Source organism: Sus scrofa, chromosome 12, assembly GCF_000003025.6.
Source record: "Sus scrofa isolate TJ Tabasco breed Duroc chromosome 12, Sscrofa11.1, whole genome shotgun sequence".
Classification (NCBI taxonomy): domain Eukaryota; kingdom Metazoa; phylum Chordata; class Mammalia; order Artiodactyla; family Suidae; genus Sus; species Sus scrofa.
Genome location: NC_010454.4, coordinates 49,213,088 through 49,238,205, shown reverse-complemented (window position 1 = coordinate 49,238,205; position 25,118 = coordinate 49,213,088). Strand labels below are relative to the sequence as shown.

At 41.1% G+C, this 25,118-nt stretch overlaps 1 protein-coding gene and 1 pseudogene across 1 annotated transcript; both read left to right on the top strand.

Moving 5' to 3' along the window:
• LOC100516876 lies at positions 371–10,475 on the top strand (annotated as a pseudogene).
• On the top strand, positions 22,771–24,506 carry LOC100516694 (olfactory receptor 1A1-like). The gene has a single exon (XM_021067656.1). The coding sequence runs from the start codon at positions 22,771–22,773 to the stop codon at positions 23,707–23,709; it is 939 nt and encodes a 312-aa protein (XP_020923315.1). The 3' UTR covers positions 23,710–24,506.

The window sequence follows — 25,118 nt, the reverse complement described above, 5'->3', positions numbered from 1 at the left end:
TTTTTGCATTCTTCTCTTATCATTTCATAAGATTTAACAGGTGTCGATTACCAGAAGGAGCTGAAAGATTGGGGAACATTCATTGAATGACCAAAAGATCTACGATATTTACTAGCTAATGATGGAAACGCTGGTGCTGAGGTAGAAAGTGGGGACAGAAAATACCACAGCTGAAAGAGGGGTGGAGTTTTATCGCAGAGGAAATGGAAGAAAATAGGGTGTGAATATACGGACGCATCTGCACTGCTCTTCTCAGGTTTTGGAGGAAAAGAACAGGATGGAAGTAGGTGTATTGAAGGGATGCCCTGGGGCAGATGTTGAGGGAGGATTCTCTCTCGCGCGGGTTTGTTTCTCAGTGAACAGGGACGTGATGCCTAGGTTTCTCGGAGAGTATTGGTGTGGGAGGTATGGTGGATTTGAGGGGAATGGCAAAGATTTTGATGAACTGCCATGGATAAGGGGGAGAGTGAGGCTTGTCAAAATGTGTTGAGGAACCAAAAGGAATTGATCATCATAACTTGTAGCCTACATTTGTATGATTCCTCCACTGTGCCCTGGCTGTGCAGGAAGAGGGAAATTAAAACATGGACAGATTTTCTCAGGGTTGAGGTTTTGCTGGAAGCCTGCAATGCCTTGGATGCCTGTGGGTGCGAGAGGAGAGAACCCAAACTGGGCTGACAACGTGAAATGCAAGACAGAGCTTAGAGGCTGGAGATGACCCTTGGATCAAAGAGCAGTTATACACAAAATGAGTGAGCTGGGAGGGGCATGGACACTTAAATAATATGAGCAAAAACAGTGTGAATTAAAGTAGCTTAAACAAAGCCTATTTGCATCCACTAAGTTTTTCTTCCTCTAGCCTGAATCTCTTCTCCATTGCATTTTTCTTCTCCCCAGCATCATATATTGCCCAAGGACCACTCTTCCTAGTGTAAATGCCGGTTTCTTTCCTCAACCCATTTACACACAAGACTCTATCTCCTCCCTTTAGTGACAATGGACGTGACCCACCAGGCCCATTGCCACATTCTGTACACAGTTATCTCCAGACCTTGAAATCTTTATGTTAAATTTAATTCTTTATTTTAACGTTGTTAAAAGTCAGAGAGACAAAGAAAATAATGTACCAAGAAGTCTTCCTCTAGATTTAACAGGATAATATATGCTCCACATTTCTTAAGAAATAATACACTTGAAACTCTTCTGGTGCCTATCCAAAATCTTCTTTTCCCACTATCCTCCAGAGGCAACAGCCATGCTAGAATGCGTAATATACTTGCATTCGGGATGTAAACTTTTACCACATAGACATGCATTATTTTATACGCAAAAATGTACTGTGTGATGCACCTTACGTTTTATAGCAACTATTTTCCATCGCATTGTGATTTTAAAAATTATTCCATGTTCACAATCATTTTAATCGTTGTACAGAATTCAATCGTAAGACAACTCCACAGTGATTATTCGTTTCTAAGTTTTCTGTATGACAATATATATCCTTCTGGAATGCATGTGTTAGAGTCCTCTAGGGCCAAACACGAAGTAGAATGTAAGAACTGTCAGCTTACCCAGATGTGGGATAACTGTTCTCCTAATGGTAACAGAAAAATTTCCATTTCTTCCCTAACATTTGCAACTGTCCGACTTTATATCTGCTCCAGAGGTAAAGGGTTTTTTTATTTCCCCAATACATTATTTTTTCCTACTGTACAGCATGGTGACCCAGTTACACATACATGTATACAGGATTTTTAACTGAATTTTGTTTTAATTTGGTTGAACATCTCTTCTGTTGGTTACTGTTCATACGGTTCCTTCTTCTGTGACTTGGCTATTCAAGCCTGCTTCCTATTATTTCCTCCTGGATTTTTCGTCTTTCCTTATTAGTGTGTAGGAAGCTTCTGTACTCTGAATACTAAGCCTTTGTTATGTGATTATGTGAGCAGCACATACTTCTTCCAATCCACGATTTGCCTCTCCCCTTTCTTTACCCTCTGTTTCACACACATGCTTTCAAGTTGCCAAATTTTACATTTTTGCTTCTGTGTTGTAAATTTTGTGCCTGGTTAAAAAAATCATATTCTATCCTGATACTATAAACACTTTTCTTCTAAAGCTTCTGAAGTTTTGCTTTTACATTTATTAGAAATGTTCTGTATTATTCTTATGTTTTGGTGTCTAAGAGTCCCAAACAGCCAGTCCAACCGTGCCCTAGCTATTCGAAGCCTACCCACGTCATGTACCAATTTCTAACAAATAGAAACGCATTTATATTGATATTTCAAATTTCTGTTTGTAATAGAATTTTGTTTGTAGGCTCTCCAGAATGTTACATAGATGTATTTGTCAGTTCCTGTGTCAGTACTAATCCAAGGTAGGAAGGGCCAGAGGAAGTCATTCCCCTTAACAGCACTATTAAGTATACAAATGACCTCCTCTGGCCCTTCCTACCTTGGATTCTTTTCCAATGTTTCTTTTTCCTCAAATTGTCTTAGCTCTTCTTGTCTCTTTATGCTCCCATACGAATTTTACGAAGCTTACTAGTTCCATGCTTGGGAAAAACTTCTGGTGTCTTATTTAGGATCACAATGATTTCATAGATTAATAGACTGGTGGAGAATTGACATTTTTGTAATAGTGAGTTCTCCACATTTTCTAGGTATTCTTTCTGCCACTCAGTAACATTTAGTCATTTTTTCTAGTTTTATTGATATCAGTTGACCTACAGCACTGCATAAGTTTAAGCTATACGGCATAACGATTTGAGTTACATGTATTGTGAAATGATGATTTTACAATATTTAAAGTCAGTCTTGGACCTCGTTTGTTAGGGTACTTCTAGATTTCTAATGTCTGCTGGCACTGGGAATAGAGAGTCTTTTTTAAAAAGCAATTTATTTTTGTTTGATATAAGAACATTATGGATTTTTAAATATCAATTTATATCACATGTATATGCTCAAACTTCTGAATTATCTAGAAAGTCTCTTTGATTTTCTTTGAAAGCAATCTCATTTTCAATGAATTCTATCCATTTTGTTCTTTCCTTTCCAAATCTTACATGGCCATTTTTTGGTGCTATTTTCATAAATAGGATCATGCTTTAACTGTTTTACAGTGGGATTCAAATCAAATTTCCTGCTTCATGCAGATTTGTGCCACATTTTATCCAGGGTCATTAACACCCCAGATCCCAGCCTTTGGACCTAATTCCTACTTGAAACCCCAAAGGTCCGTCGCAGCATCAGCACTGGTTTACAGCTCTTGTTCTGAGTGTGCTTTTTGTTTTTCATACCTGCATAGTCCCATTTCTTTCTTTAAGGTTTAGGTATGCATTTTTAATTACTTATCACATTTATTTGTAATTTCTATGTGTTTTAATTGGAATGGGACCTGGTGGCATTAGCTAAGGCTGCCGTGTTGCCAGAAGCCCTCCTCTAAAATATTTCATTACCATATGAGCAACCATAGTCTCTGAACCCTCTGGTTTTACTGAACCCTCTCAACTCTGAGAGATTATGATTTCACGTGGACATAGGGAAAGTCATTCAAGAGAGAAAATCAAACTCATCTAAGTGCAGAGATGAAAAAGTGTATCATATTTGAGGGAAATATAATTTTATCTGCTTGCCCTGAGCCTAGCATACAATCCCATGTGTACTATAAAAGACACTCAGAGTTGGTGAGTGAATATTACACACTGAATCAATTATCGAGTAGAGGTCTTTTAGAAAAATTAGTGAATTGCTTGGGATAGCCAGACTACAGTAACAAATAATGACAAAGTGCACAAGGGTTTAGGAGGTCCCGTCGTCGCTCAGCAGAAACAAATCCGACTAGGAGCCATGAGGTTGCAGGTTCGGTCCCTGGCCTTGCTCAGTGGGTTACGGATCCAAAGCTGCCATGAGCTATGTGTAGGACGAGATGTGCTTGGATCTGACGTGGCTGTGGCTATGGCTATGGCATAGGCCAGCAGCTACAGCTTGGAGTCGACCCTTTAGCCTGGGAACCTCCATGTGTCATGGGTGCAGCCTTAAAGACAAAAAAGAAAAAATAAGTGCAGAAGGGGTTAAATAGGGTAAATTTTGTTTCTTTCTTCTGTAACAGCAGGTATCCTTGGTGGATGATGGTTCTCCTGAGGACACAAGCTCATTCCACCATGAGACTTTGAATGGGTAACTCCACCATCCCATTCAAAGTCTCCTGGACATTCATTCAGTTTGCATGACAATAAAGAGTGTGGAGGAAGCCTGGTACCATAACATAATCTCCATCTAAGTTTTCTGAACTTAGTCTTCACAATTCATCCTTTAAAATTATTTTCCTGTATTTTCACATAGAGGAATCCAGCTGACTTAGCCTCTGTAACAAACGTACAGTCTTATCCTTTTTCCTGCTAGTACTAAACACCATGTCGTATACGAATTTCTCTAATAAATTTGATCTGTTTCTAAGGCTCTACATTGCTATACAGACCTACTTGCTTTGCCTCCCATGCAGAGACCACTCCATTCTCCTCTCTATTCTCATTCCTAAACACTTCTTTCTGTCTTATTCTCAAGAACTACAGTTTGAAGTATGGAGCAGTGTACTGAGTAATATATATAGATAATGAAAAATGTACTATGACATCTGCTTGAATCATAAATATTGTAGGTGAATTGAATGTTTCCTATATATATTATCTCCTGGTTTTAGGTATTATTTTTTGTTCAGGTAAAATTTTGTATTTTGCAACCAGACTGACTTTTTTTAATTTTTTTTTTTTTTTTTGTCTTTTTTGCCATTTCTTGGGCTCTCCAGCGGCATATGGTGGTTCGCAGGCTAGGGTCGAATAGAGCTGTAGCCACCAGCCTACACCAGAGCCAGAGCAACACAGGTTCCAAGCCGCGTCTGCAACCTACACCACAGTCACGGCAAACCGGATCATTAACCCACTGAGCAAGGGCAGCGACTGAACCCGAACACTCTATGGTTCCTAGTTGGAACGTTAACCACTGCGCCACGCACGGGAACTCCTGGATATTTTTTAAAAGAATTATTTCCCATATATCTTAAAATTTATTCTTTCTCTGCGAATGTGGATCTTATTTATTCTCTTTTGGTCTTTCTAGAGCTCGCGCCTGTGGCCTCGTTTAGGAGGTACCCAGGCTAGGGGTCTTATATCTCGAGCTGCTTACATTTGCCAGTGGCCTACACCACGCACAGCACCAACTTGGACAGAGCTTGCACTGATGACATCTACTAACACAGCATCACGTAATCGCCGGATCCTTAACTATGATGACAATGGCCAGGGATCTTAAACCTGCTAAGCAATTCCTTCATTCGTCATTATTCGGTTTTTATTTCGTATTATATTCTTCTTTTGCTATTATGTCGAGACTGTTCGGTAACCTGTTCTCTCCAGGTGATACCTTTTTTGTAATTAATTTAAATTTTCTTTATTTATTGTTTTGCATTTATATATTAGTCATGATTTGATTTAATTTAAATACTGTCCTATCAAATCTACATGGGCTAAATCTTCTTAGCTTTATCTAGAGGTCCTCTTTGAATTTCTTTGAAAATCAACTCTGTGAATTCTACATCACATATTCGTTCTTTCTATTCTTTTTTTTTTTTTTTTTTTTTTTCTTTTGTTTATTAGGCTAGCACTTGTGGCAGTATAGGTTACACCAGGCTAAGGAGTCAAATTCAGACCTATCAGCTGCTAGGTCTCACAAGCCCCATAGCCACAGCCACGCCAGAATGATCACAAGCACACCTCACTGTGAAACTTACAATCCCATTTTGTCACTCTTTTCATCATATTCCTTTTTTTTTTTTTGTTTTATACTCTTTTTATGCGCATGCAGTACCTTCTAATTTTCACAACACTGTAGAGAGATTTCTAGTAGATTCTTTGAGACCTGCATCTCTCATATGGATTATGGCCAATTATTTGTTTATACCTTATGAACCACGACGGGAAAACTCTCTATCACATTCTCTTCTATGGCTAAAACTAATTTTCTTAGATTTGTTCTTTTAACAAATAAGCAACACTGTTTCTTACTTTGTATTTTCGATGTGTCCTTTAGGCTGAGATGACTTTCACAGAGAGCTCCCTACTTGATGCGATCGTGTCCACATTCAGCGACAAATGGCCAATTATCCACCTATTAATTCATTCTACCACTGACTCCATCCATTAGGACCTTATTCTTGGTTTGTGAAATCAAGTGGGCACCAGAGAACATACAGCTTGACTATGACAACTATATTATTTTTACAGCTTGTTATAATCTATACTCATATTCGAGGATAATATTCTCCTTTCTTTCTTTGTGTTTGAGATCGCATCGTGCATTTTTTATATTTTGGATTAAACTTAGAATAATTTTTTATTGCATCCTGACTCTAATATGGCATTAATGGAAGTTCCTAGGCCAGGGAGAGACACCCACATTCCACACACGTCACCCAAGCGCATGTCAATTGAAATTTATTACTACCTACTTGTACACAGCAAGGATGACTCAAAACTTCCGATGTTTACTGTATTTTATGCATATTGGCCAATCAGTCTTTGTCAGGTAGTTTGACATAGGTTATCCCCAGAGCATCCCTCTTAATTTTCACTGCCACCACTACCAGATGAAAGACTACGCAGAGTAATATTTAATGTCTCTATTAGTTTTTCATACTCAGTTTTATGGAAATATTCTCACTTCTGCGTCATATATCGTTATTTCTGTGGTCACATATAAAGGGAAAGGTACTTATGATCAAGAGAGAAAACCAAATTTATTTTTTTTCTATGTGTGTTTTTGTAAAGGAAGATGAAAAACTAAATTATAGTTTTTGAAGGAATAATTTTACTGCATTTCCTATGCCTTGGTATATAATTCGCTAGAAACACAGGAGACATTGGTGGTGGGAATGAATTACATTTTGAGTCAATTCTACTTCATCAAATTATGTATATTCTTCAGAGATCTGGCACTAACGGTATTAAAGGACAAAGATTAATATGCCTGGACAGATAAAGTTTATTTCTCCGGTATAACGTCAGTAGTGTCTTCGTAGTGTTGTGGCAGTCACTGGATGTGGAAACTGGGACACAGCCTCATTCCAGCCGACGTTACCCTCATTCAACATTTAGCTTCAAGCTTTTGCTTCACACGTCTGACATAATGACCTGGAAAGCAGGGACCGAGTAATGCTAAACCATGGATATTGCTTGAATTTCAGTCATCATGTACAACTTTTCTTTCAGTGCATTGTGAACCGTCTGACATGGATGATTAGAATGAGTCACTATTGTAAAGAACAATACTGATTTTGACATGAGCAGCTAGTAGTCTCTGCCATAAATAATATGATTCTGATATAGATCATAGAGTGGAACCATTATGTTGAATGAAGCAATCACAATATTTCATGTTAAAGATAAGCAGTGGGATGTTCCTAGTACGTGGCGAATGTGTGTGTTATAGAACTCGACTAGAGTACAGAACCCACTAGAGGTTAGCGGGCTTCGCTCTCTCCTGCGCATTGCTCGTGTGGGTTGACGATACCGGACGTTTTGCCGCTGAGCTTGGTGATTATACAGGTTGCAGACGCGGCACCTCGGATCCCTGCGTTGCTTGTGGCTTGGCGTAGCCGTGGCTTACAGCTCCGATTGGACCCCCTAAGCCATTGGGATACCGTCCATATGCGATCTGACGGTAGAGAGCTGGTAATACCAAAGAAAATAGCAAAAAAAGACAAAATTGAATGTTAATCGTCAGTCAATAATTTAATAGCACTAGTAACACAATATAAATAATGCGATCAATTATATATACACAAATTACTTGATAAGCTGAATTCTTTCAATAAGGTCAATACTAATGAGGTGAGAACTACTGAGTGTCGCCTGATGAGTATCTACTATGTGAGGAAACATATTACAATTACCCTGAATATAATTCAGACTGAGGAGTCCTTATTCTGCAGCACAAATGAACTAACTAGTACCATGAGTGAGCAGGTTTTGATCTCTGTTCGCCTTGACTTTATGCACAGTGGTAAGATATTGGCATCTGCTATGAAGCTGTCGGTGCTATTATTCCAACGTGGCTCAAACCTTCGTCTGCATACGTGTTGCTGTTATATTTCGGCCAGTCAGATAGTGCCCTGATTCACCTCATAGCTTACTGCGCAGCACCACATATGCCTACACAGGTGCAGCTCCCCCCCAAAAAAATCAGGACAATTGACTCTGTGTGTGTGTGTGTGCGTGTGTGTGTGTGGTGGTGCGTCGTGTGTGTATAGCTACTATACATAATATTAGTGAATAATATTCCCAATAATCCCTCTCTGAAGAGATATAAATTAAACAGATATCCGATATCTCCTCTCACAAAGGAGGTCATCGTACTTGATTGGATGTGCATGGGTGTACCGATAAGTGTATTGTGTCAGTATTATTAGTTGTTCTTATGAGAATGAGGAAATGTAGGAAAAGAGATCATAGTCAATCAGACACATAGCTATATTATGTTATTCTACTAGCGAATCAGTTAAGTTGATATGAGCTCATTCAGTGAACAATTATGGGTGAGAATCTGTGGAGATATTGTTTCTAATAAAAGTGAGATCAGGGAAATAATAGATTATATATATATCAGGTGGGATATAGTGATGATATACCTATCAATATCGTACTGTTAACTAAAAGAATGAGATCACCCACGCAAGTAATACTCTACTGTTGATCATTTGCTATAACCCACTCAGTGTGTCTCTATTTGAATACATGGCAATCTTTGACATAGGCTCCTGGAATTAAAACTGTTAAATTCTGATCTTCTGGGTTCATTCTGAGTTTTTCCAGTGAACAATTCTAATTATTTGTCCAAGGTCGTTCTCTTGTGCTAACATATACTTCGCCATCTGCGAGTCTCTCTCTCAAGATCATATGTCCTTAATCCTTCTTCATATTTCACTAAGATTCGCATGTGATTCCGCTTCTCATGTGAGATTGGTTATAGGTCCTTGAGGAGTAACGTTGCCAGTATTATCATAATACTGTAGTGAATAATTGTACTTTACCCATAACTTATGTACTATTGTCAAGTATAACGCTCTAGTGTGTCAATAAGATATTAACTATTGTAAAATAATTATATCCATCTGGGTGTTGGGTGGATGTGCTCAGGTTGGGTAAGGATGGCGCACTCTACGCCATTCAAAGATTGTTCACCATTCTTAAAGAAGTGTTCTATAGCATAGCTAATGTTGCTGATATCTCTCTCCATCGACCATAATAGATTTTTATTTTACGCTCCAGGATTGATTATTAGCTGCCTACCATCAGGATTTAGTAACCACAGATTGAACTACAAGCAGTACAGGATGAATAAATAGGTTGAGCTGAAGAGATATTCCTAAAGTCTGACTCACCTTCTATATTACGCTGGATTCATTCACTCTCACCCTCTCCTGCATCAAAGATCCATGGTGAAGATACAGGCAGACCAAGTTCCTCATACCTGGATTTCATCTCCATGGGAGTTAGTGGTCAGAAGGAACAGGAAACCTCTCTTCACCCTCCTCCTATTCATTTACCCCATCACACTGATGGGAAACCTGCTCATCATCCTGGCCATCACTGTGACGTTCGCCTTCACAACCCCATGTATTTCTCCCTGGTCAGCCTCTCCTTGTCGACATCTTCTTCCCTCTGTAACCATCCAAAGGCTCTCGCCAACCATCTCTAGGTACCAAGCCATCTCCTTTGGGGGATGCCTAACACAGATGTGTTTCATGCTGGCCTTGGTGAACACAGATAGCTACATCCTGGCTGCTATGGCATATGATCGTGCCGTGGCCATCACCCGCCCACTTCATTACACAACAGTCATGAGACAACGGGTTTGTGTCCTCTTAGTTGTTGGGTCTTGGTGATGGGAAATGCCAATGCTGTCCCCACACTCTGCTCACGGCTCGTCTGTCCTTCTGTGCAAACAAGGAAGTGGCCACTTCTACTGTGGACCTTGCTCTTTGCTCAAGCTGTCCTGTTCTGACATCCACTCAATGTGAAGATGATGTACCTAGGGGCTAGTGTTTTCTCCCGTGCCATTACTATGCATCGTCATCTCCTATGTTCAGGTCTTTTCCACGGTCTTACGTGTTCCTTCCACCAAGGGTGTGCGCAAGCCTTCTCCCACCTGTGGGTCCACCTCACAGTTGTTTCTCTGTATTACGGGACAGTCATGGGCATGTACTACCGCCCTCTGACGAGTCACAGCCTAAAGGATGCAATGATAACTGTGATGTACACTGCCGTGACCCCGATGGTAAATCCTTTCATCTACAGTCTGAGGAACCAAGACATGAAGGCTGCCTGGGGAAACTCTTCAGCAAGAGAATCTCCTCATGACCAATGTGAGGTCATATTAGAGACTGCAGGTTCAATTAGGATACATCAATATCGGCCCTAATGTCCTCCCTCCAAGAAGCCACCTTATTATTTATAGCCATGAAATTCCCCTTCTCAGAAATCTTGTGAATGGATGCAAACAACTCATGCAGCACAATATAAAAAAAAAATTTTTTTTAAATAGGCAGAAGACCTAAATAGACATTTCTCTAAAGAACTCATATGGATGGCAAAAAAAACAAACAAACAAACACATGAAAAGATATTCAGCATCACTAATTGTTAGAGAAATGCAAATCAAAACTACTAAAGGTACTACTTATACCACCAGAATGGTCATCTTCAAAAATTCTACAAACAATACATGCTGGAGAGAGTGTGGAGAAAAGGGAACCCTCCTTCACTATTTGCAGCAATGTAAATTGGTACAACCACTAGTTAAAAACACTGGGAAAGTTTCTCAAAACCTGAAAATAGAACTAGCATGTGATCCAGCAATCCCACTCCTTAGCATCTATCCAGAGAAAACCATAATTGGAAAAGACATATCCACTCCTATGTTCACTGCAGCACTATTTACAAGAGTTGGGGCATGGAAGCAACCAAATAGTCATTGACGAGAGGAATGGATAGAGATGTGGTACCGCATGTAATGGAATATTACTTAGCCATTAAACAGTGGAACCATGCCATTGGCAACAAGATGGATGGGACTAGAGCTTATCATACTAAGTGAAGTTAGTCAGTGAAAGAGAAACATCACAGGAATCACTTAGAGGTGGACTCTTAAAAGGATATAAATGAACTTAGTTGTAGACCAGAAACAGACTCACAGATTTAAAGACAATTTACTGTTACCAAAGGGGACAGTGGGGTGGGGCGGCGGGTGGACTGGGGGTTTGGGATTGGCATATGCACACTGTGGTGTATGGAATGACTGGCCAACAGGGACCTGCTACATAGCACAGGGAACTCTGCCCAATATTCTGGGACAATCCATATGGGGAACGAACCTGAAAGGAATGGATGTGGGTATATGTATAAGTGGATCACTTTGTTGTACAGCAGAAATTATCGCAATGTGGTAAATCAACTCTACATCAAGACAACTTGAAAACATGAAAAATAGGGAGTTCCCATCATGGTGCAGCGGAAACAAATATGACTAGGAATGATGAGGTTGCAGGTTCTATCCCTGCCTCGCTCAGTGGGTTAAGGATCCTGCACGTCCATGAGCTGTGGTGTAGGTCGCAGAGGCAGGTTGGGTCTAGGACTGTGGTGTAGGCAGCAGCTACAGCTCTGATTGGACACCTAGCCTGGGAACCTCCAAATGCTGCGGGTGTGCGGACCTAAAAAAAAAAAAAAAAAAAAAAAAAAACAGACAAAAAAATAAAAAATAGATAAATCACGAAAAATAAACCTTATGAGTTAGAAGACATTCTATTATCAATTCATACACATCACTTCTCCCTTTGGCAAAGTGGCAGCAAAGTTGTTGGGTTCCTGTCCCACTACGCTGCTGACGGGCAGAGTCAAGCTGAGAATGTCTGAGCCATGGATTTTACATTTACATAATGGAAAGAAAACTGTCTGCCTTGTTGCTGTCAGAGAGGGTGAGGATCATCGTACTTCATACTTTGAAGTCTATAAATCACTACCTGAATGTCAACTTGGGGGATTTTTATATCGCCCCTACTTTGCTTGCAAACCTTGAGGGCAAGAGTTGTCCTAATGCTTCACTCGACTTCTACCAATGCTGGTCATTGAGGTGCAATCAATAAGTATTGGTGAAGGGAGAAGGAGTGAATGTAAGAGAATAAGTGTGATCTGATAATGATGAGACGTGAACAGACTTGATTTCATTTCCCACCCATCCCACACCCGGTATGTTACAAGTCATTTGGAACCATTCAGGAAACAGAAATTTTAGCGAAGATACACAGATACATAGGTGTACACTGAAAGTGGCTTAGAAGATAAAAGATAAACGATGGAGTTCCTGTTGTGGCTCAGTGGTAACACTTGACTAGTATCCATGAGGACACAGGTTCAACCCCTGTGGTGTAAGCCAGCAGCTCCAGCTCCAGGTTGAACCCCTAGCCTGGGAACTTCCATATGCCATGAGTTCAGCCCTAATAAGACCAAAAAAAAAAAAAAGATGAATGCTGCTGTAACTGAACCGTTTTTAACTGCAAAAAGAAGTTACTTTCACTAGGACTGGAGGAACGAAAGGGAAACGTGGTGTTACCAGAACCTAGGAATTCAGAAGAGGGATGACCACACATCTGAAGCTCAGAGGAGCTGAGAGGAGCTGCCAAGATGCTTCTACTTGGTCCCCACATACCTAAATGATGCAAACAGTCATTCCTCAGGGGCTTTGGATGCTCAACAATTCTGCCTATTTTTTTTTTTTTTGGTTGATGTTATTTTTAGGAATCTTTCCTATTGGACATGGAAACACAAATGTATCCCAGATGTAGTTGTAGGCATGGGTCCTCCTGGAAGCCCTTTTTGTATTATCAGTAGAATGTCCTAATTGAGTTCAGTCACTTCACCCAGGAAAGAAATCCTTCTTTTTTTTTTTTTTTTTTTTTGCTAATTTTCCTGAATGTCCCAGAGAGTTATGCTACAATTTGGTTGATCTTATCATAATAATATTAGCTGAAAATGTGTAAATTCTCAAAGATTATTATTGATAACTTTTTCATAAGATTATAAAAACCACAAACAACCACAAAATACACGTCGGGGAACAGAAGTAGATGCAACAAAAGTATGATAAAAAAAAAGCACGACAAAAAAAAAAAGCAAGAGAAAGATGAACATAGGATTCAGGACGAGAGGATATTGAAGAAGAAAGACTCAAGGGGATGGAAATGGGGTACCATGTATTTGATATGGATTATCCCCAAAGTCCTAATTTTCAGGTTGGGTGGTAGATCAATGGGAACCTACAACATTTTCCCTTATGAATAGATAAATAGTGATGACAGGTTGGCACACAGGTAGATATCTATAGGTAAAAATAAGGAGCTCTTTATGAAGCAACAACACGTGTTTTTCTTTAATGAAGGATTGGACAGAGAGACCAGTAAGAGACAGAGGGGATTGGTGAGACCAGGAGTTTAATTAGGTACATCAGAAAAATCTAGCGAGGGAGTGAGTGAAAATATAGACAAAGAGATTCGGTGTAAAAGAATGTGGACGTACAAACAATAGAATGTAGTAATTTTTATGATAATAAATGACACCTTTATTGATGATAACGGAGAAGAGAGTAATTTACGAAGAGCAGTTCCATCTTGGGCAGATTTTAAAAGTTCCCGTGGCACATTCTCATGGAAGAGAGTATTTAACCATAAGGATATGAAACTTGGCAGCAAAATTAACAGAGCATGAATCAGAGTGGAGGTGATAAGTAAAGTTTGGAGAACATGAAATCATCCAAGAACGTCTGTCGAATGACTAAATTTCGGGAAAGGGGGCCAGAGTGGAGAATGAGGATTCTGGTAAGGGATGGGAGGAACCTGGCAATACTGACTTGACGTCCCTGTGAGTTAAGCTATGTGTCTCTCTCGGTTCTCTATCCACCAAAGCACACAGCACAGTGTGTTTTTACTGTACTCTCATAACACTGTGGAGTGGGCAGGCAAACACTTGTTTCGGAAAAAAATGGAACGATGGCCCACACAAGGAAGAAAGTCCTGAGCACTAGAAAGGAGGTTCCAAATGTGCCACACAGTTTCAGAGAAAGTCGGTATTTCATTACATATCAAATACGCATGTGTGTACTTCACGTGCTTTTACTGCATCACATTCATTACGATCGCTTTTAATGTTCAAAAGAGCCCTGCAGAACAGACAATAGTAACCCTCTTTTCCAGACGAGAAAATAAACTCTCCAAAATGTGAAGTCACATATTTCACGTGCTTCAATCAGAAAGAGGCACGTGAGGATTTGAGCTCAGTTCTCTTCATGCCCAACGCGTTCCCCTCACCTGACAGGAGATATCAGCACACAGGAGATATAAAATAACAGACAGACAGCTAGGTAAACTGGAATTGTGAACTAGCAGAAGACATGGCTAGTACTGGTAATGGTAATAGGTGAGCTATGGGACAGAGGTGGGAAACATGGGCTCACATAGACGTTATTGAACTTTGAAGGAGGAAGGAGACGTGATCTTTCCTTTCATTGCCCAATCTCATCACTATCATTCAGTCCAAGATCCAAGTGTCACTGAAGAGAATTCCAATTCCAAAAGGAAAAAATGATAGTAACAAATCACAGCTCTCTTGCTCCGTTTATGCCTCTGGTTTCCCAGGAAGTCATGAAAATTGTTCAGTGATGTGGCATTGGGCCACAGGTTTGGGGAAAATAGGAGCAGAGAGAGTATTTCTTCTCTAAAATGGTGCTCTCCCAGGAGGACGTGGTCCAAGGGGGCAGCAGAGGAAGATTCTTCCAGCTCTGAAAATTGAGACTTAGCATTAACGTGCTAGAAAAGGAAAGTCTAACTTTCACTCTAACCTTTGTTGACATAAAACAAATAGACCCCCAGTTATTTCTCCAGGAAATAAAAGGGAAGCAGGCTATTCAGGATCAACAACGAATTATGATTCTGAGTCTGCAAACTCGTTAAGCCACAGTGCAGATGCCCCAGGCAGCAGGAAGAGGAGAACGATTTTAAAGAAGAGGGGAAAAAAGCCAAGAGGGCTATAGGAAACAAACAGTCCTTTGGAGGAAGTGAGATTTCAGTGGTGGCGTCTCATTGGCTGAGCTGTGACTATCTCTCATTGGCTGAGCCTTTGCCAGGTACCAAGAGAAAGTCTGCTTGGTGGGCCCTGCTATTGCAATGGGGTGACAGGGATACCCCTTCTGGCCTCTTGATGCTGTCTTAATTGAGGGTTTTATGTATTAATTTCTACACCTTCCTAGGTAGAATTCTAGAGAAAGAGGAAATAGAATTATTTTTACTTTCCGCAGTTAACACCAGAAAGACTTCCCTGCAGGCTGTAATCAAGATGAGGCACTTGACTGTACCCCAGGCTTTGAAGCTCCCGAGGGGTGGGCCCACCTTGTGTGGAATCAGATAGGGGCCCACATTCCAACAAAGAGGCCAGAATAGGTCAGCCCAGACCTTGGACCCTGGAGATGTACTCTGGGAAGCTTTCATCCCCCTTTCCTTCTAGAGAAGAATTCTGAGAATAATTACTCTTGAGAACCATCGTGTTTCCACAGGGCATAGCTGGAGCAGCATGTACTGAGTGTCAACAATTACTCTGACTATGCTCTGAATGAAGTCCTGGGGGAGTCATGTTTCAAGAGACGTCATACCTTGGGGAATAATTCCAAATGTTCGCTTTGCCATGACCACCTCGCTTCCTTAAAGAGGGAACTAGAATCCTCATCTTCAGGCCCCATCCAGGCAGCTCTTTCCACCCCTTCTGCTCCACAGTTGGGAAACTTTGGGCTTTTCTTTCCAAACCATCCCAAGCCTATCATCTTTCATGCAGGAACAGAGAATCCGCTCTCCCAAACTACTGCTGGCACTTTCTCCAGCACACCTACTTCCCAAGAGGCATTTTAACATGCGCTAGACCAGCTGACTGTAAACGTCCCCTTGTGGAAGAGGCCAGAAAGTCACAGGACCAAGTTCCTTTTTGATAGCATCTGAGCCACATTCCCAGGTAGGGGCTTTGGATACCGGAGAAGAGAGTGTGACAGCGACATCAGGAGATAAATAACCAGCAACTGCACTGCACACATTACCCCCTTTAACCGCCAGAAGACCTCAAGAGGTAAGCAGAATTACTACATGCTTTTATCAGATGGAAAACAATAATTAACTGACTTGCTGAAAGTCAAAGAGAGAGGGTGGCAAAACTAGGACTCAAAACCTTGGCTTCAGAATCCAAGTTCTCAAGATCTAATGGGTGACAGTCTCTCTCCTTCACACACACACAAACAGAGAAAGAGAGAGAGAGACTCTTCCCTTCTGATAATTGTTCTCCTTGGGCTTTGTCTGAAAAAAAAAAAAACAAAGCAGGATGAGGAAGGGATAATTTTCATTTGGTTTTCTCAATCCTGAGTTCTCCACCTTCCAAAGAAATATTGGTTGGGAGTTCCCGTTGTGGCTCAGTGGTTAACAAACCCAACTAATATCCATGAGGATGCGGGTTTGATCCCTGGCTTTACTCAGTGGGTTAAGGATCTGGTGTTGCCGTGAGCTGTGGAGTAGGTTGCAGATGAGGCTGGGCACCCAAGTTGCTGTGGCTGTGGTGTAGGCTGGCAGCTGTAGCTCTGATTCGACCCCTAGCCTGGGATCCTCCATATGCCATGGCCGCAGACCCAAAAAAGACATAAAAAAAAAGAAAAGAAAAGAAAAGAAAAAAGAGAAAAAGACATATTGTTTGACTGGGCACATTAGCAGTCACACAAGTGCATTATTTAAGAAAGGAGCTAAGGACATTCCTCCCTCCACTTCCACAGTCAATGGTGCAAGCTAAGAGGCTCCTTCAGGAAATTATGCTCTTTCATTGGCAAGGCACTGATGAGCTGACCTGTGGGAGGGTCTCAAAGCACTCAGAGGATGTCTTTTTGGTATGTTTGCTGACTCAGATGACAAGGGGAGACATGTGGCCTCCCTTGTCTTCAGCTACATCACACTCAGGTGACGGCTGTCTCAGAGCACTGCCACGTCCCACGAAAGTGGGTTTTAGTGGCCAGCATTTCCTAGGACTCTGGTTTAACTCAGCAAACTCAAGACTCTTACTCTGCCCCCAGCATTCATGCTGACGCCCCTCCTGGCTCCTCTCCTTGGGGGCACATGGTTCTTCAGCTCTTTCTCAGGGTTTTTGCAGAAATCACTTCTTCCCATGATGACACTTGACATCCAGCACTGAGGGTCTCCAACCTCAGCCCCTATGCTCAGAAACCTCTCTTCTCTTGTCTCCTGTTTCTTTGGTTCCTGCATTGATTATACCTACCACTTCTTTCCTAGTGTTATTCTTACACTAATTACTTATCTTTTTCTTTCCTTGTGGTTGTTCTCGCACCAGATTAGCATTCAGAACGTTGCCTTATGGATCAGCCATTTAATATACATGCTCAGATATCTATGCTTATATTAAACGAAAGGTTCCATGTCTGCATTATCAGCAAAGGTTAGTTCTGCTCAGATCCACTCTACCACCTTCGTACCAAAGGAAGGACAAATTACTGTTGGTCAAAACCCACCACCAAATAACCCACAACCTCCTTTCCTGAGTGAATTCCTCCTATTCCCCTGCCAGTATCCTCAGCTTCTGATAAAGGTAAATGACACATTTCTGCCTGGAGTTACCCTCCATTTTCTGAACAATTTGTCCTTGAGTTTTCCCTCCGTGATAAGGAACTTGCACTTCATCTTTTAGGTGATGCCTAGACAAGGAGTAAATTTAGAGAGACAGACACAATCACATTTGCATTTTATAAATACAGTTTGGGGTCCAGTAAGCAGACGTCTCTATAAATAAGTCTAGATGAGCATTGTATTTGGCCTCTGGATCCCCCTTCCCGGTGTAAATAGCTTCCTTTTTTTTTTTTTAACCTCTTCACAAGGAACACTCTCTTTATCTCCTGCATTCAGTGAAAAATGTACCTGCGTAATCCAACTCCATGGCCACTCTCTAGACCAAATATCACTCCACATGTGAAATATTAATTTTAAATTAAATTTGCTGATGATAGTACTAAAACATCAGAATGACAGAGAAAGAAACATAACCAAAACTCATCATCTAGATTTTTAAAATATAAGATTTGGTCGAATTAGCTTCACATTTTTTTAAAAAGAAATCAATATTACAGATGCATTCGAAAATACTTTTTTTTTCCATCCAAAATTACATTTTTCTCCCTCACATTCCAGAGAAAACTGCAATCTCTTGGGTGGACAGTATATTCCCATTTAGGATTTATATTTTTACTACATATGCGTGTGTTGTATTTTTATGTATTAAAGTGTGTATATATTGTATGATGTGGACTATATCTTCCAGTAACTTGCTTTGTTCCATCCTATTTTTAAAAATTTGTCTATTTGAATTCGCTCGCTTACACTATATGAATTCGCTCGCTTTCACTATATGAATTCAGTTAGTCTTTACTGCTGTACAGAATTCATTAACAGGAAATGGGCACAATTTACTTAACCATTTCTCTGTACGGAGGCCACATCTAAGATTCCTATATGACAACACTCATCCTTTTCTCCTTGAACACATATGTCGGAGTTTCTCTAGGGTCTCATCTAGACGTGGAATTGCTGGATCACGGGTGTACGAAGTCCAACTCTTCCAGAGATGGGCTAATTTTTCCTGAAATGGCAATACTAATTCTTCCATTTCTTCCCAACACTTAAAATTATCAGACTCTTATACTTGTATACCCTCTGAATGAACAATTTAAATTGATTTTTAATTTAGTTGAATGTCTTTTTTGTTCGTTTGCTTATTGACCACATCAGCTTCCCCTTCTATGACTTGCCTGTTCTCATCTTTGCCTGTGATTTCCTACTATATTTTTGGTTCCTTTCTTCCTAGATTATAGGACTCATGCATATTCCAAATACTAATCCTTTACTGATATATGTGGAGCAAATAACTTGTTCAATCCATGATCTGTCTTGCCCCCTCTTTTGGGTTGTGTTTTCATACAAATGCTTTGGTTTGAAGGTAATTAAATTTTACAGTATTGTCTCATGTTTTGTGTTCAGTTTAAGAAATCAAGTCCTACCTACATATTATAAACACATGTTCTCTTTTTTCTTCTACAATTTTGAAGTTTTGTTCCTTCAATGAATTCTCTAGATACTATTTTTCAGTATTATTTTTATAAATGGGTATCCAGTTATCCCACAACTCTCTGCTAAATACACAGTCCATCCTTTTCCTGCTCAATCTATACCACCCTGTGTCATAGAGCAGTTTCTCATAAATGCTGGGTCTGTGCTGAGCTCCCTAGTCTGTTACATAGTTTATTTTTCAGTCCTTCTAACAGTATAACTGTACTGTTTGTATTATCAGAGTAAGTCATTTTTATACCTGATAAGGTAGTTCCATTCTTCTATTCCTTCTTGTCTGAAATTAATTTAGCTCTTGTTGGATCCTCATTCCTCTACACAAATTTTAGGATAAGTTTGCTATATCCTATGTGTAAAGGATTGGATTGCACCAAATCCACAGATTAACTGGAGAACTGAGTTTTCCTATTAACAGTGCTTATCTCCACATTACTTTAGGTCATTTTTCTTTCATTAAATAAAGTTTTGTAATATTTGACAACACTTTATTTTTTTATTTTTTATTTTTTGGTCTTTTTGCCTTTTCTAGGGCCGCTCCCGTGGCATATGGAGGTTCCCAGGCTAGGGGTCGAATCAAAGCAGTAGCTGCCAAGCCTTTGCCAGAGCCACAGCAACGGGGATTGGAGCCACATCTGCCACCTACACCAGAGCCCGTGGCAATGCTGGATCCTTAACCCACTGAGCAAGGCCAGGGATTGAACCCAAAACCTCAATGGTTCCTAGTTGGATTCGTTAACCACTGAGCCGTGACGGCAACTCCTATTTGACACCACTCTTGAAGCTCTTTTGTTAGAGTTATTCTAGAATCTAAAATTTCTCTTGCTACTGTGGATAGGGGTTTTCTGAAATTATAATTTGTAATTCATTGTTACTGAAGTACTGGAACAGGATTGATGATGATGATGATGATTTGTCTTTTTGCCATTTCTTGGGCTGCTCCTGCAGCATATGGAGGTTCCCAGGCTAGGGGTCGAATCGCAGCTATAGCCGCTGGCCTATGCCAGAGCCACAGCAGCACAGGATCCGAGCCGCGTCTGTGACCTACACCACAGCTCACGGCAATGCCAGATTATCAACCCACTGAGCAAGGGCAGGGATCGAACCTGCAACCTCATGGTTCCCAGTCAGATTCGTCAACCACTGCACTGCACTGCACTCCAGGACTGATTATTTTTAATATTGATTTATATATAGCTAACTTCCTGAAAAGAATTAGTTTATCCATGTATTCCCTTACATTTTCATTGCAGACAACCATAATTTCTGTGCATTTGCTCCATTTTGCTCTTTGCTTTCTACTTCTTACATGACCAAAAAAAAAAAATGTTTATACTGCTCTGTTGACGAACAGGGAAACCCTTCAAGTGTTTTATGCAGCGGGCTTAAGTTAAGGGCATTTCAAGGAAGTGAGAAAATAAATTCCTTTGGGTGCAAAGGTGAAAAAGCACATCACACTTAGGGAAAAGTTAGTTTGATCTGCATCCCAAGTCCTCCCATATCATTCATATATACAATGGGAGACAATGAGAATTGATGATGGAATGAATTAGAGATTGAATTCATTGCTGAGTAGAGGTTCTTTAGAAAAATGTGAATTACTTGGACCTAATGGACTACAATAACAAATGGATAAAAAAATGTGTAAGGGGATTTCCCATCATGGCTCAGCAGAAATGGATCTGACCGGCATCCATGAGGACGCAGGTTCGATCCCTGGCCTTGCTCAGAGGGTTAAGGATCCAGATTTGCTGTGAGCTGTGGTGTAGGTAGCAGACGTGGCTCTGATCCTGTGCTGCTGTGCAATAGGCTGGCAGCTGTAGCTCCAATCCAACCCCTAGCCTGGGCACCTCCATATGCCACAGCTGTAGCCCTAAAAAGACAATAACAACAAATAATATGTCATGGTTTAAAAGAATAAAAGCTTATTTCTCTCCTATGTGGCAATTCCAGTAGGTGTCTTCTTGGTGAGTCGTGGCTCTCCTGGATGTAGAGAACTAAAGACACAGGCTCATACCACCCTGTGACCCCCACCATTCATTCAGCCTCCTGGCCATTTTAATTCAACTGACACAAGGGCAACGAGAGTATGGAGGATGCCCAGAACTGGAACACACAGGTAAACTGGCTAGAACTCAATTACATGTCCACAACATAGAGGCCGGGAAATAGAGTCTAGCTGAGTGCCCAACAAGCAAACCCAGTAGACTCGGGTGAGCAGCTAGCAGTCTCTCCAACACTTAGCAAGGCCATGAAGTGCAAGATACCAAAGAGGAGGGAACCAGGAGTCTAGCCGGTAAGGCAGCATTTCAATATTTCAGAGAGAAAATGATGGTGGTCAAAACTACAGCACTGAGACAGAAAGTGGAAAAGCTGAGATAGATACAAATTATTTTAAATGAAGAAATCAAGAAGACAGGATGGAGAAGTGAAGGATGAGAGTGCCTGAGAGCACCCCACATGTGGGAAGCCCATATGGTAAACCTGGATATAATTCAAGAAATACTGAGTGCAAGCTGATTGGTACACAAAATGAACAGTACTTCACAAGAGCCTCTCTGCAGGAGATGAAAATAAACAAGGAATAGCTTTCCTCTTCAAAAAACCTGCCAACTATTTAGGTTGGGTGTGCAGTGGATGGGGTTCGGCTGGGCATGTTAGAGTGTGAAAAATGTGGAATCAGAGGAATGAGAGGTTACATCGACAGATATAGACCTGACTAAGCAGTAGCTGAAGATGTTATAGAACCGAATGACTCCTTCGAGGAAATAATGAAGCCAAGGAAGGGAAAAACCAAAGAGAAAAGCATTCTACTTACATACACCTAAGGGTTTAGAAAAGACACATAGTAAAAATACACTTTGAAAACAGGAGACTTGGGGAGGAATGTGACTAGGCTTGCTTTGCTACAATCCATTCCCAGTTTTCTCTCGGATTAACAATCATATAACACCAGTGTAGACACCTAATACTTCTGGGATCAGTCAGTAGAACAACCGAATTCTCCAGGATGCTCCATGCATAACACATTCTTTGTAATGAAATGCCTTCCTCAAATACTCCAAAATGCTGTCTTTTCCCCATGATGCATAAAAAAAATTAGTGTGAGAACCTGGTTTCTTCATAGCAGAGACTATGTCATAGATATTGAATAAATGAATACACAAACTGTATTTTTGACATGTTTGTGGTTTTGGCATGAGGCCTAACAACGTATCTAACACTTGCAAATTTAAGTTTAATTATCTGTTAAATACTTAAATCCAAGGTGTCTGGCCTCTGGAGGATGGGCACTTCTGATTCACAATGACCACGTCGTAGACATGGGTAAATGGCTTTCTGACAGTGAGTCCAACTGGTGAACAGAGATGCTTTTCCACCAGTATTAGCTGTCTTTGGATGCAGCATGTCCAAGTATAAACACAGATGACCTAATGTGGTGAATACAGAAGGTGTTAGACACAGAGCGTCCCTAATAATTCTGGATTCTTCTCCTCCCTTCTTCACAAAGGAGCGATGACGGAAGAAAATCAATCCTCTGCCCTGGATTTCATCCTGCTGGGAGTCAGTGGTCATCAGGAACAGGAAACCCTCTTCCTCATCCTCTTCCTGTTCATGTACCCCATCACAGTGACTGGAAACCTGCTCATCATCCTGGCCATCTGCTGCAACAGTCGCCTTCACAACCCCATGTATCTTCTCCTGGCCAACCTCTCCTTTGTCGACATCTTCTTATCCTCTGTAACCATCCCTAAGACACTGGTTAATTATCTCTTGCACAGCAAGGCCATCTCCTTTGGGGGATGCCTAACACAGATGTATTTCATGATTGCCTTGGCTAACACGGATAGCTACATCCTGGCTGCTATGGCATATGATCGTGCCATGGCCATCACCCGCCCACTTCATTACACAACAATCATGAGCCCACGGGCTTGTGTCCTCTTAGTTGTTGGGTCGTGGGTGGTTGGAAATGCCAATGCTGTCCCCCACACTCTGCTCACGGCTCGTCTGTCCTTTTGTGCAAACAAGGAAGTGGCCAACTTCTACTGCGATGCTGTCCCTTTGGTCAAGCTGTCCTGTTCTGACACCCACTTCAACGTGAAGATGATGTACGTGGGGGTTGGTGTTTTCTCCGTGCCATTACTATGTATCATCATCTCCTATGTTCGGGTGTTTTCCACGGTCTTACGAGTTCCATCCACCAAGGGTGTGCGCAAAGCCTTCTCCACCTGTGGGTCCCACCTCACAGTTGTTTCCCTGTATTATGGGACAGTCATGGGCATGTACCTCCGCCCCCTGACGAGTTACAGCCTCAAGGATGCAGTGATAACTGTGATGTACATGGCCGTGACCCCGATGTTAAATCCCTTTATCTACACTCTGAGAAATGGGGACATGAAGGCTGCTCTGGGGAAACTCTGCAGCAAGAGAATCTCCTTAAAACCAACGTGAAGTCATCCATTGGAGGCTACAGTCCCCAATTAGGACGCGCTTGGAAATGCACCCCCAATGTCATCTCCCTCCAATAAGCTGCCTTCGCAATTTCCAGCGAGAAATTCCTCTTCTCAGAAATCTTATAGCAACTATGAGTCATGTTAGTGAAATTACCACTTTGCACACATTGTTTTGTTTTGGCAGGAATATGGGGTTCACCGCCCAGCTAAGCAAGTGACTGTTACAAGAAAGCTGGGAAAGACTGAAGCTCAGCTTCTACACCCACATAGTAAAGATAATACCTGCTCTGCTAGTGTCATAAGGATCACAATGGTTCAGGCTATTAAAGCTAGAAATCACTACTCAAATGTCATTTTTACTTGACGCCTATGTTTAAAATGGCATGCCTCTTAAGTCAGGAGCTGTCCTAACATGTTACCGTACCTTTCACAGTCGTGGTCAAATAAAGTGCACCCAATGAATACTGGTGGAAAGCAAAATGAAGATAGGAAAATATTAGTCTCTAAACTGTAATAGATCATGACTATGCATAATCACACTGGATATGACAACTATTATATACCTGGAATGTCAATAAGGACCTACTCCAGAAACAGACAGTACAACAGGTATGCTGAAATCAAGAAGATTTAACATAGGGAATTAGAGATATAGGTATATCCCCCAAGAGAAAAGGGGGAAATAAAAGGTGAAAAAAGATTCTGAGATAACCCAGAGACTAAAGACTTCAGAAAGAAGTTACATCCTCTCTCAACTAGGGGGACAAAAGGCAAAAGGAGGTGTTACCTGAACACTGGAGCTCAGAGGAGGGATGACCACATATTTGATGCTTAGATCTCTGGGAGAGCTGTCAGATCACTGGCTCTGGTCTTCACCTAGTAAGACTACCCACATTCTCATTCCTGAGGAGTCTCACTAGTGTTGCCTTTTTAAAAAATTGCTGTGCTCTCTACTCATCTCTGGTACGGGCAGGGAAATACTAAGTTCACCCCAGACATAGTCAGACATAGTCTTCCTTGCCCTCATGGTGTAGCTGAAACACAATGTCCTTGCTAATTAAAATCTCTCACTCCAGCTGGGAAAGAATTCCCTTTTTCTGAGAGGGCCACAGAGACGTGCTACAATGTGGCTGACCATTACCAACATAATATTAACTACGAACACCATGTGATACCATTTACATGTGGAGTCTACAATAGGGCACAAATGAGCCTGCTTACAAAACAGAAACAGACTCACAGACATGGAGAACAGACTTGTGGTTGCCCAGGGGGAAGGGGGAGGGAGTGCGATGGATGGGGAGCTTGGGGTTGGAAGATGCAAATTTTTACATTTAGGATGGATAAGCAATGAGGTCCTACACTACAGTGCAAGGAACTCTATCCAAGTTCTTGGGATAGAATATG